The sequence below is a fragment of the Myiozetetes cayanensis genome, unplaced genomic scaffold, assembly GCF_022539395.1.
Source record: "Myiozetetes cayanensis isolate MyiCay16 unplaced genomic scaffold, myiCay2020 scf17, whole genome shotgun sequence".
Classification (NCBI taxonomy): Eukaryota; Metazoa; Chordata; class Aves; order Passeriformes; family Tyrannidae; genus Myiozetetes; species Myiozetetes cayanensis.
This window is the reverse complement of record NW_026087378.1, coordinates 4,350,127-4,362,848: the sequence shown is the minus strand read 5'-3', so window position 1 is coordinate 4,362,848 and position 12,722 is coordinate 4,350,127. Positions and strand designations below refer to the sequence as shown.

The following is a 12,722-nucleotide window of genomic DNA, read 5'->3' as shown; positions in this document are numbered from 1 at the left end:
CAGAGCACCCGGGGGCCAGACCTGGCTGTGCCAGGCACTGAGTACCCAAGGGAGGAGGGACGGTGCCAGCACAGGGACAGTTTCAGCTGAGTTCCAGGGGCAGAGACGTTTACACAGGTGCTTGACCTCCAAATGCTGATCGTTTCCTCTGGGCCAGGGATACATTTGCCTGGCAGCCCGAGTCAGGGACACATTCAACCTGGGGTCAGGCTGATTCCGAAGCTGGACAGGCTCATGGAGCAGACTGGAGGGACGACTGGGAGCAGAGGTGCAGTTTCACACTCATGGTGAGATATGTATAACGTGCCTTTCCCATCTTTGAAAAACTTGCCATTGTGAAGCTGTTGGAAGGTTAAATAGTTCCAAGTTTTCTGCAAACCCTGGTGGTGGTGCTGGCAGCCCAGTCAGGCAGCACAGATCCGGCAGGGCTGCAGCCCACTCTCGTTGCACGCCGGACACCGCAGAGCCCGGTAGGACTCCTTGAATCTGTTTGCCAGCATTGAGAACTTGCTTCCATGGCACAGTGAGCAGGGAGCAGCGCCTGAGCCTTTACACTGTGAACAACCATGTTCAGCATCACCCTCCTGAAGGAGAGAGAGCAGGAAAAAATCTGTTAGTGGGTGTGAGACACCAAAGTCAGGAACACACTTGAAAGGGGGAAAGGGAAATTCTGTCTTGTGGTCTTTCCCGTCACGGTTGCTCCTGACACACCACTCTGCCAAGGACAGTCAGTTCTCCACACGAGGACTTCAACAGAAAGACTCCCATATGTCTAGGGACAATTTGTGGCTACTGCTGAAAAAGGAGAAGTTAATGTGACTGGGCTTGTAACACAATACTCCACATTCATCTTTCTCCTCTACACAGCTCCACCCATCCTCCTGTCATTTCTTATCAATACTGTCCCAGCTCTGCAGCGTCAGGTTTGAGCTGAGCTTCATTTCTTCAGGCATTTCTCCTCACCCTCTCCACCCAGATCCCTCATCATTGCCAATGCACACCTTGTTTCAAGGTTTCCCTTGTGCCTGCACCTTTCTCCGAGGGTGCCAGGCAGCCTCTTTCAAATCCCACCTTGAAATTCCTGGGGGAAGAAGGACCTTGGTGACCTGCACTCAGCACAGGCTGGACTCAGGTCTGTGAAACTGTATCTGCCCCAAACAACAATATTAACTGTTGAGGGATCAAATTATGGTCAGGCTAATTGGGATTCTGACCAACAAAGACTCCCTCATGAGAAAACAAGTGGAAGGCACAACCTTATTTCAGCTGATATTAAAATTTTAGCCTGCAGCAGTCTCAGCCACAAAGCAGCTGTGTTTAGCCTTGTCAGGCTGAAGAAACTCTGTCCTGCCCTTATCCCACTGAGAGAGGTGATGAGGGATGGACTCCAGCCAAGCTACATAAATGTCAGGCATCTCCAGGGAAAGAATCCAGTGGGAGACATGAGCATCTGGAACCAGCACAGCATTGGTCGTTGTCTCCTGAGGGCAACGAGGAACAAAGTGATGCTTTTATTCCAAAGTTATCTAGGAGCCAGATACAGAGATGCATAGAGCTTGGGTGGGAATATTCTGTGGTCTGACCAGGACTGAGAGACCCAAAAGCCTTAAGGATAAAAAACACTTTCCATTTTCTCGTACCTGCACATACTGGTTGCAAATGACCTTTTTTTCCATGTCTTTATGTCCACCACCAAATCTCTCTTTCCTCTCCCGGTACAGGAAGGTACAGTCATTTATTCCCTCAGTCTGGATGATTCTTCTCATGAGCTCTTTCTGGTCCATCGGTGCACGGATGATTTTCAGGTTATTAGTGTAGATGATGATCTTTCCAAAATCTACAACTGGGGAAGCCTGAAGAAAGAACTGATCAGTGTCTCACCAGTATAAATTCACTTTGTAAACAGTGATGGTCCCTGAGCTTCCATAAGAGCATCCCCTTCACCCACCTAGCTCCCTCACCACCCACATAGCATCCAGCAGAGCAGTGAAGGGACAGTCCTAATGGGTGGATTTGTATTCTTTTCTAGTTATTTTAAAGCTAAACTTGGCATGGTCAAACATTTCCCTGAGAGCAGCATTTTGCTGACCTGGTCCCTCCTTCCCCCTCTCTGGGTGTCATATGGAGTTACCAGGGCCTATTGTTTTACACACTCTTCATATTTCGCTCTGTTTAAGTATCTGTGTCAAGAAGTGATGCAAAAAGAGATGTTCTCCTAAAAAAATGCCCTACCAAGTCACATCAGCTGACACAAGGTGGCTGGTGCTCTCCTGACAGTGGGGCACTTGCTCCTCTGTGAGGAGAAACATGAGGGGGAGGCAGGTGAGCACAAGTCCTCACCAGCTGCAGAAGGTAAGAGCCTTGTGTGTGTTACAGAGGCATGGCATCTCCAAACACCAAGTGCATGTTGTTACAACACAAACTGGTACTGGACAGCATGGTCACTCAAGGTATCTGTGGTTGAGGAGATTGGGGAAGGGAGAGAAGCATTGCCCAAGAATGCAGAACAAATTAACACGGTGGATAAGATCACAATACTGCTCTGTCTTTGGGCAGGACAGATGCATCATGGTTTGATGTTTTCAGGTAAACTGGATGTCCAGTGTACCAACTAAACACAGGTCAAATATCAGTCATCTGGGTTTCCCACATGCAGCTTTACGAGCACCAAGAATTAACAGACTTCTAATGTGTTCAAATCAAGGCCATAAAAAGTGTTTACACATATCACATGTGTTCTGCCTCTTTATTACAACTAAAGAGACACTTCTATATCAGTGGCATTAATTACATGTTACGAAAATAGCCAGTGAAACTAAGCTGGGATTGTCCAAGTAGCCAAAGGGGAATTCTGACTGCTGGAAGATGAGGATGCCTGGCTCTCAGGCTCCTGGTACCCTCAAGGTGACACTGGCTTTCCTGGGAGCTGAGGTCATGCAACTTTAATGTTATAAATATACCTAATCAAGCTAATATCCACCTTACATTTGACTGCTCTAGATGCAGTAGGATTCCTATGCACAGATATTGGTATTTGCGGAAACGTTATATCCTACCCAATGGATAGGTGCAGATCAGCACCAGGAGAAGCTGGAGCACATATGGAGCACAGTTGGCAGATGCTGTCCCCCACTGACTGCACTGCTGCAGACCCCGCTGATCCTGCCACATGTGGAATACGCAGCATATGAAATTCCTGGGATAAAAGGCTGGGGACTTACAATCACCGTTTTCAAGTTCCAGACAGACAAAAGTGAGTTTTATCTGGATGAGGTTCCAGTGTGAGACTCCTGTCACTGTATTACTCTAAACGTGGTTTTAGCCTGAGGCTGGTTCCCAAAGAGGGCACAGCCCTGGGCATCACTTACCCTGCAGTGGCTGGCGCCGGGCTGGCAGTCAGTGAGCAGGGGCGAGATCCCCGTGAGACCGTGTTCCTGATCGTCCCTGAGGATGCTGATCCGCTGGGCAGTCAGCGCCGTGGGCCAGTAGAACCTGTTCTCCAGCGCTTCCCCAGCCCCGCAGAAATGGTCCTCTGGCTCGAAGCTGTGGCGCAGGAACCGCCGTGAGTGCTCTTTGGCCGGGGGCTCCAGCTCCTGCCCGTCTTCATAGACCTGTTTTAACACTCGACCGCTGTAAGCTGAGGATATTTTGAACCTCACCTTGCGGGGCCGCCCCTCGTGCCGGGGGCTGAGTTTCTTCTGGGGCTCATCCATTATCGGGGTTTCAAGCTGCAGGTCCTGGAGGATCAACTCCAAGAGCTATGGATCCAAAAGAAAATGCTCCCAGCTTTCCCCTACCGCACGATGTATAATTCAAGGTTTCTAGTAGTTCCTCTCATCTTACAGCATAACTGACACCACTGTATTAAATATTGATAGAAATTCACAAAGAGAAAATATCGCTGGTAGTGAAGTCAAAGGCAGGTTGGTGAATAGGGGCTAGGCTGGACACCACAGGATGAAAGGAGTTAACCTAGAAGGAGAGGATTAAATAGGAAACTCTGCCCATGTTCTGAAACCATGGAAATGTTTCTGCCATGTGCTGTGATAAGAACTACCCCAAATACACCATCCCAGCAGCTTTTCACAATTTTCTGACAAGGTGAGAAGTTAAAAAGACAGGTTCACAGAAAAAGCAATCCAGCCTCACAAATTGAAAATGTGAATAATTCCTCTTCCATTCTTGCACTGAAACCCTGAGAGTACAAAGCTCCGTTTCATTTTAATCCAATGTGTTCCTCTACAGGCTGGTGAGATCTAATTAAGATTTTCTCTCTCTTTAGCTTTCAATCCCTATTTGTAATTCTTGCTGCCTTTTAGGGCCTTTTGACCATTCTGGATCTGCTTTTCATTTTAGAAGGCAGTCACCTGCTGAGAGGCCCTCTGCTCGCCTGCAGGGCCTTGCCTGGCTCAAGGAGCACAGGGGATGCAGCTATCCCAGGAGGCAAGGCAGGGTTTGTAGAGGTGCTGGGCCAGAGGGGATGAGACCCCAGGCCGTCCTGGGGAAGAGCCATCAGCACTGGGCAGGTCCCTGCTCCACCCAGCAGCAGCTCTGTGGGGTACCCCCAACTGAGGGACTTCAGTTCCGCTACACTCCCAGACGTCCATCCTCAGGCAGTGAACTATGTCCCAGGCACCTTCCCATGACAGCCTGCCCTTAGAGATCCCACTGGTACCACCCTGAGGCTGGTACCTCACTGGCATTACCCCTCTGTCACAGTAGGGTTTGGTTCCCTAACCCTACCCCAACCCTATCCCTCAGGCTACTCTGTCCTTTTGAGGGGTAAAATAAAGAATACGAGTGGTATAAAATGATCTATTGGGATACCTGCTGTCTGGGCTTTAAACATCTTCCAGTACCTACTTGTATCAAGTACACACAACAGGAGTTAAAATATCTTTTTTTTTCAATTCCAAGATTTCAGTAAATTTCCACGACTGCACGCAACATTGAGTGGGACTTTGCCTCGGCAGGAGGTAGGCAGAGAGCTTCATTTATCTTCTTTCAGTTCAAACCCACCACTTTCAAAGCTTAATACTCTCAATAGGTTAATTCATTAACGTTTATTACGAGCTTGTTGATGAAATCCTAGGACGACAGTTTAGAAGCTGCCTGCTAACAATCCACCACACACAGACCTTCCACCAACCAAACAGTTGCCACAAGTGGTTTCTGTCGTGACAGACTCTGCTCTTGCGGGTCCCTTGGGCTGCTGGAAGCCTCACCATAAGGACACGCAAAAGATGTGTCTTGCACCAAGAGAACATGCCTGAGCACGCCTGGGTAAACACACAGCCCCAGAGATGCCCTTGGCATCTCCAAAACACTATTGTAATGCTGATGCCAGGCTCCCCCATCCTATCTCACACAGGAGGATCTCACTTTATATGAAAACCTCGATTTGCATGAATCACGCTATGTTCTTGCTGCATTCACTTGGGAAGCCTGATCCACCCCTTTCCCTGCGAGCCCTGGTGAATCAGGCCTTGGAATTGCTGCTTTTCAAAGGGTCCCCAGTGGCCATAATCTGACACAAATCACACTGTGTGAAGATACCTTAATTGGAGTTCATTTTCTTTTGATTAAGGGAACAATCAGACAGGAAAAGAAGTTCAAAGCAGCAATGAGAGCACAGAGTACAAGCACCACTGCAAGCCGAGCAAAGCGACTCCCTGCTATACAGTTACTTACAGGTGCTGCCACAGCACAAAACCACCTGGCCCTGTAACTGTCCCTCTGGAGCCCCATCCTCTGCAGGACTCTCAGCTGTGCATAAACAGCCTGTGGCTCCTGCACAGGGCTGTGGCTTGGGGGAGCTCAGCCTTCTGCCCAAGTGTCCTGCAGCCACACAGTCGCTGCATCCCCCCAGGGCTGGGGCACAGAGGCTGTGGCTCAGGCTGCTTGTTCCTCACTCCCACAGCTACACCCTCTGTTTATGTCTTTGTACAGATGAATCTTGCAAAGAAAAGATCCCCAAACAGACTTTCTGCATTTCTTAGCTGATCTGAACAGCTCGAGCCAATCTTTCCACATTAAATATCCCAAACAGGGATTCTCCAGGTGGTGTCTGATGAGGCCATCCCCAAAGCTGATCCCATCCCTCTCCAGCTCCGCACAGTGCAGCGTGCCAGGGCCAGGCACAGAGCATAGCAAGGCTGGCAATTGTGGGTGTAGGATGGGGGGGGCTGGAGGAGCCCCCAGTGCAGCCCTGCAGCTCCCAGGGGCCAGCGGGGGTTTGTTTCCCACAGCTCCCACAAGTCTTACTAAAAATGCAACAATAATAATTTTGTATTCAACAGTGACATGATTAAGTTTCACGATCTAGATCATCATGGCACTATATTTGACTTCAAAACTCTGTTCCACTGCATTTTAATGATATCTGTCTTTCAAGCGTGGGGCCTCTCCTCACTCTGTTCCCCACAGCAGGAACAGGAAGGATTGGGGAAGCCAGAGGCTCTGCAGAACAAAGAGCCAGCCCTTACCCTGAGGAGCACAACATGCTGGGTTAGAACTATTGCAACAAAGCAGGGCCAAAAGAAGAGTTGCAGTGAGCTGGACTTGAGGCTTTGAAGGCATGTTTCCACCTGCAAGTTTTGCTGGAAAATGTTTTGTTATACTGTGCTTCCTTTGAGCAAGCACTGCAGCCCTCCTTGCCCCGGGAGCACGGGAAGGCAGCGAGCAGGATGGGGACAAGCATTGGGGTTTTGGCTGCAGCAATGCCCAAAAGCCCCAGTCCTGCCCCACTGCTCATATCACTCCGAGCACATGCAGCATCCTAAAGTGAGGTGCCAGGACACTGAGGAGGTTTCCCAACATGCCATGTGGCAATGGGAAAGAGAAAGGCTTGGGAGGGCATTCACAGGCAGCACAGCTACCACTCCCGCTGGTCTGGCAGCCTGTGCCTGGATTTCATCATTCCTTGTGCCAGGGGACAGCATCTGCAGCTAGAAGCAAATCTTAAAAAAACACAAATATTCTGCAAATTACTGCTCTGGAGTTCCTATTCAGCAGCATCAAGACAGTCTCAGCTGAGACTGTTTTATATTGGGGCCTTACAAACCCATCCCCGTGAGCCAAGACAGGCAAAGCTCTGCTTCCATCTATCTCCCATTCATTTCTGACAGCAGCTCATAACATCTGTAATTTTTCATCTGACATTAAACATCACATCATCTTTTAAATGAACAATTTAAAAAGTCTGAAGAATTTTCTAAATATGAACTGCCCCAGCCAGGCCTGATGGACAACGTGGGTCACGCAGCTCTCAGTGCTGTCTGTGTCATGTTCAGGGTTTGGTTTGGGATCGCCAGGGTGGGAGCAACTTCAGGAGGTACCTAATCCAGCCTCCCACTCAAAGCAGCTTGGTCAGTGTTCCTGGTCCTACAGAGTTGCACAGCACTGGATTTGTTTAATATCATTAGCAGAAAACAGGCACGATAAAGCAACACAGATGAACTGCAATGGGTGGCACCAGCACGAGCAGCCCTGACACTCATTAGCCCAACACCCCCATTTCCAAATCATGGAAAACACTGCAGGATTGGCTTGGGTGTAAGCTCGGATGTTCAGATCACGAGGCCCTAAGCCATGTCTCCAGCTGGGAAGGAAAGCAGCCTGACCAAACTCACTACAAGCACGTGCACCCACTGGGAATCAGATGCTGATTGCTCACCACCAGCTCTGGATCAACAACCCCCACCGCGGGTGTTCCCAAACATCTCTCCTCCTGCATCCAAACTCCTTGTTCCGAAAAGGGCTGAAGCCTGTCGTCAGTACATCCCACACAGGCCGAGGGACTGGGACATAGCAGGAACGAAGCCCCTGGTGTTGTGTAGAGAACCAGCAGCCTGGTGCATACAGCAGATAAAGCCAGCCTAACTGCATGTGGATTTAGCTCAGGCTTGGATTCTCTGATGTCTGCTACGATGCACTTGGAGCACATCTAACATCTCAGGGAGTCCTGAGCACCTAATTAGATCTGAACTAAAGTGTGTGATGTCATGCTGCATCATCTCCCTTCATGAAGGGGCTAACAGGGTTTCGTTCTTTTGTGCTGTTTTCACAAAGTCACAGGATATTTCAAATTCTGGAGGCTTTTACACTCCACTGAGCTGGATGGTACATGGCCCACAGACCTACATGTACACACCTTTAGAGTTCACAGGACTCCATTTTTCTAGGAATCCAAGCTAAGAAGGTTCCCTTCTGCCCGCACAAGGCAGGGCCCGCCGCACATTCCTGGAGGCTGAAGTCAGTGGGAGTGGAGGACGCCCAGCACCTCCAGCAGAGCAGGCACACTCCCTGATGAAAGCCAGTTTACTCTGCACCCACCTTAGCCCTGAAGACTCTTACCTGGGCAGGTAAGAGTCCTAAGTAAGCATAAAAATCCTGAAGTCACAAAGAAACAAACAGGAAAAAGAGCTTCAAAGAGAAAAATTCCCGAGGTTGAGTTTTACCTATGGAGACAAATTTCCCTAGGCTCCTCCTCAGGGCAGCAGCACAGCCTGGGACCAGAGTTCCTGAGAACACACATGCAGTGGGCAGGAACAGCCATGGGAGCACAAAACTGTTGTGCTAATGTAGAGTAACTCCACCACGAGGGCTCCAGCCCCACTGTGTGTTTTCCGTGGGCTCACAAGCAGCCTGGTCCTGCTCCTCCGACCTTCTTCCACATGGAGCACTGCTCTGCAAGCAGGGACTCCAGGAGAACCCAACTCAAACTGACTCCTAGGTCACAATGTGACCAGAGCAAGAAGCAGCAAAGAGCTGACCCAGTCACTCCCTCACTCAGTAAAGCAGCAGCCACACATCTGCAGCACTCTTGTTCAATACTCACCCCTCCACAACACTGATCCTCCTGCACCACATCCCACCTAGAGCTAGAGCCTTTGGAGCAGCAGGATTTATAACCTGCTTCTGGCTGCAGCACTCACTGGTGGACAGAAACACCTGGGAGCAATAAGGTGATGCAGCACTGCAAGCAGTGGGGTCATTTGCACCCGTGTTTGATTAGATAACTGCAGCCTGATCATCTGCAGGTCTGTGGAGAGCAGCCTGTGAGGTGCTGCTCAGGTCCATGCTACTTGGAAACCCTGATTTCTTCTTGTCTTAGAGAATTAAAATTGTGTCCCTGCAGATTCGGTGCTTATTGGGCAGGTTGTGGTGCTTGGTGTTCTGTAGCTCTGCTCTGCATTGCAGGGATAAAGGGATGAATGCACCAGAAAGCCCAGGGTTGATGCCAGGCATCTGGGCACTGTCTGCTGGGGGGACAGGGGCTCACAGGGAGCTTCAGCTCCCAGTGGGGATCACTTGAGCAGAGGCTGCCCATTGCCCTTCCCTACCCAGGGAGAAGCTCCAGCCCCACCAGGCTGGGCAGTTCAGGGGTGTCACAAGAGCCTGTTCTGAGTCTGGCCCACAGTCTCACAAGCCTGGTGTCAGCTTTAATCACCCCCATTCCATTCTATCCTTGGGCTGCCATTGCAGACCTGGGTGCAGGGACCAGATGGCAGCAGGAGGAGGAGGAGGAAGAAGAGGAGGAGGTCCGGGTGGCCTCCCCAGTCACAGGGAGGACACGTCCATCCGCTCACTGTTGCTCAGCCTGGCTCCACCGCCAACTACTCCTAATGACTCTTCAACAAACACACAACAATCTGTCTTCAGGAAAATCAGTGAATAAATTTAACTTAAAAATACTTCTCTATTTCTGGACAGGCAGTGCTCTGCTCCAGCTACTTCAGAATCAGCTCAAGCCTCCACAGTACCCAACACCCAGACTGCACAAGGCTGTAATGGCAAAACACAGCATTCAACCTTCCGTGACCTCAATAAACAGCTCCCTATCCCCTCTTCTTATGGACATGTAGATGTCTTTTATCTGCCAGATGATGTGTGTGTACCTCATGAAGGGAAAAAGGAAAAGAAAGCCTTAAACACCCAGTTGTCAGTGGGTCTGTCCCTCTGTGTGCCCCTCAGGGGCTGCGGGGCAGGCACTGGGAGCAGGGAGGTGGTGGCCACTGGCTGCTGCCCATCACGGGGGACCGACCAGACATTGGTTTGAGAGAGGGAAAATTTTAGGGAGGCTTTTGCTCTGCTGGTTGCAGGTCCCCACACTCTGCACATCCCTGCAGAGTCACGCTGGCCTAATTATGTCTGCAAGCAAATGCAACATATTTACTAAATGCACCGGGTTCTGCCCATTGGCACCAGCCCTGTGTACAGACACATGCTCCTCAGGGCTGCCGGGCGCTCCCCGCCAGGGGAACCCTCCCCTCCTGGCCCTTGGGGTCCAGAGGCACAGACAGGTCCTGCCATTCACCCTCTTCAGCAGCAGCACTGGGCGTCGTGTTTGTGGGTGGGTGGGGAGGACAAGCTGCCAGCTCAGATCTATAATCTGTAGCAGCTTGTAAGAGGCACCCCCTCTCCCTGCCCTCCAGGAGCTAAAAACAGCCTGAAAGGTCCCTCTTCCCCCTGGAAGGAGGCATTGTGGCATCCGCTTGCACGATGCAGAGTGGCAGAGGCTTTTTATACCCCCTAAAGCGCTGCCATGCTGGGCCCTGTCATGGCACACGTGGCCCCAGCTGTGGCAGCACTGCAGTGGTCACTGAGCAACAGCCCAGTGCCCCTGCGGTGCTCAGGGGGGCACAGGGTTGGCTGGTGACACCAGGCACTGGGTTGGCTGGTGGGATGTAGGATGGGGTGAGGAGGATGGTCTGGAACACGTGAGACAAGGGGTAATGGGGAGAAGCTCCTCTCAGTTGTTCACACTCTTCTTCCCTTTTGTAATTTCTAGGAGAGAGCCCAGAGGGATCCAGAGGGACCCAGAGACAAGACCCACTCCATTACCACTGCCAAAGGGACTTCTCGTGAACCCATCACCAGACCCATGGGATGTTGGCCCTGCTAGAGAGCCCTCTGGCACAGCCAGCATGCAGGGAGTCAGGTCATGGCATCCTGAGGGTGTAACAATCGCACTGTAGTCCCTCCCTGGAAAGAATGGAGACACGTTTGGAGCAGGGTTTGGAGCGAGGTGATGGGAGAGACTGAGGCTCCCACTGGCACTTGTGGCACAGCCTGCAGAAAACAAGCTTCACTCTTCTTGCCGTGGCACATCTGACCAAGCCTCGAGAGTTGGCAGCAAGAAATGCTGCCATGGACCCTCCATGTTTTCAGCAGTGACAGGGTTCAGTTCCTATCACAATGTGTGAGGATGACACCAGCCTTTTCCTCCAAGGAGCCATGGACGAGTTCTCAAGGCTGGGCACACTCAGCCTGTCCCCACCACTGACGTTGTTCAGGTGGACAGGAGCATGCACTGGACACTACAGCTCCTGTGAGATGATGGGGACAAAGTGTGTTTTCTTTGGGATCCATTGGAGTTTCCAGCTCTGCGATAAACCTCTTGGATTAAAGGACCCTTGCAGTACATATTTCAGCAGTTCCATCCCGTCAATAACAGGCATCCCTTCCCCAGGAAGCCTCAGAGGGCTCCTGCAGATCAGCAGGGCCGGGACAGCAGCCGGCCATGCCCAGGCAGGAGCCCTGCCTGCGGCCTGAGAGCAGCGTCCTCCAGACCAGGCATCCCGCTGCATCCAGCCCTGAGTTAATTACAGCATCAGCATCAAACAGAGACTGCTGAAATGAAAGGGAAGGACGAGCAGCTTTCTAGCTCTGCCTTTATTTTTTAACCCCAATTACGAGATGCGTTGGAAGGAGAGGCGATGGCAGATAATGGTCTGACTGTGAAGTGGAGAACCAGGAAGGCCTCACATCCTGATCCCAAATTGGACACCTCTGGCCTCATCTCCAGGTTTCCTCCATGTAAAGTGGTGGGGGGATGCTTAGCTCGAGGGGCGTTCCACAGATGAATGAGCTTTTGGGAAGTGCTTTGAACATTTGATGTGTTATGTAAGTGTGTTAGCACAGGTAGCTTTTGTATTGCATCAGAATCAGAACTGCAGCCCAGATCAGTCTCGCTTGGCTGCTGTGGTAGTTCAGAAATTCCTGTTTGGAAAAGCCCCTGTCCCTGCCTGGGCCATCCACACTCAGTGCCCAAGCAAGCAGAGAGGCGATAGAGTTGCTGACAGACTGAAGGGAGCTTGTCCAGACCACATCCCTGATGGCATTCCCAAGAGATGGAGAGCGCAGGGGGCTTCCTGCAGACACTCATGTCACTGAAGACCCTTGAAGAGCCCTAGATCCCCAATTCCCTGGACCCCTTGAGGGTGCTCAGCACCACAGAATCCCCTGGCCTGAGTCCTCCTGAGGTGCCCACAGAGCGGCCGGACACTCCCGAGTGTGGTTGGTGATGGGAATTCACCAGGAACTGTGCACTGCACTGTGCAGTGCATCCCTCAGGCAGACCCTCAGTCCCACCCATTGCTGTGAAAGTGCAGCTAACACAGGCCCTTAAAGTTCAGGAAAACTGAAGGACCAAACAGATCTGGTAAGAGATGAGCAAGAGCTGATGTGCAGAGAACCAGCCAGTTGGCTTCCTTTCCAGCACCTGCCCATTGCAGGATACCTCATAATTCTGCTTCCTTTCTAATCAGATGAAGATACAACCTGAGTGCTAATCACAAAGCACAAATAGGGAGGAATATGTAAAAAAGAAAAACAACCTTCAGAACCTTTGTTTTCAATAAAGTTTATGTCACGCATTGCATTTACAACCTCCGGCAGATGAGCTGATGTTGTTTGCAGCATCACTCATTAAACACTGT

At 50.8% G+C, this 12,722-nt stretch overlaps 1 protein-coding gene across 1 annotated transcript; it reads right to left on the bottom strand.

The window, feature by feature from the left end:
- Positions 1-404: 404 nt before the first annotated feature.
- On the bottom strand, positions 405-3,713 carry GRXCR2 (glutaredoxin and cysteine rich domain containing 2). The gene is made up of 3 exons (XM_050312202.1): positions 3,369-3,713; positions 1,641-1,853; positions 405-584 (listed from the first exon to the last, which is right to left on the bottom strand). Exons 1-3 carry the CDS (start codon positions 3,711-3,713, stop codon positions 405-407), a joined length of 738 nt encoding a protein of 245 aa, XP_050168159.1.
- Between the last annotated feature and the right edge of the window lie 9,009 nt (positions 3,714-12,722).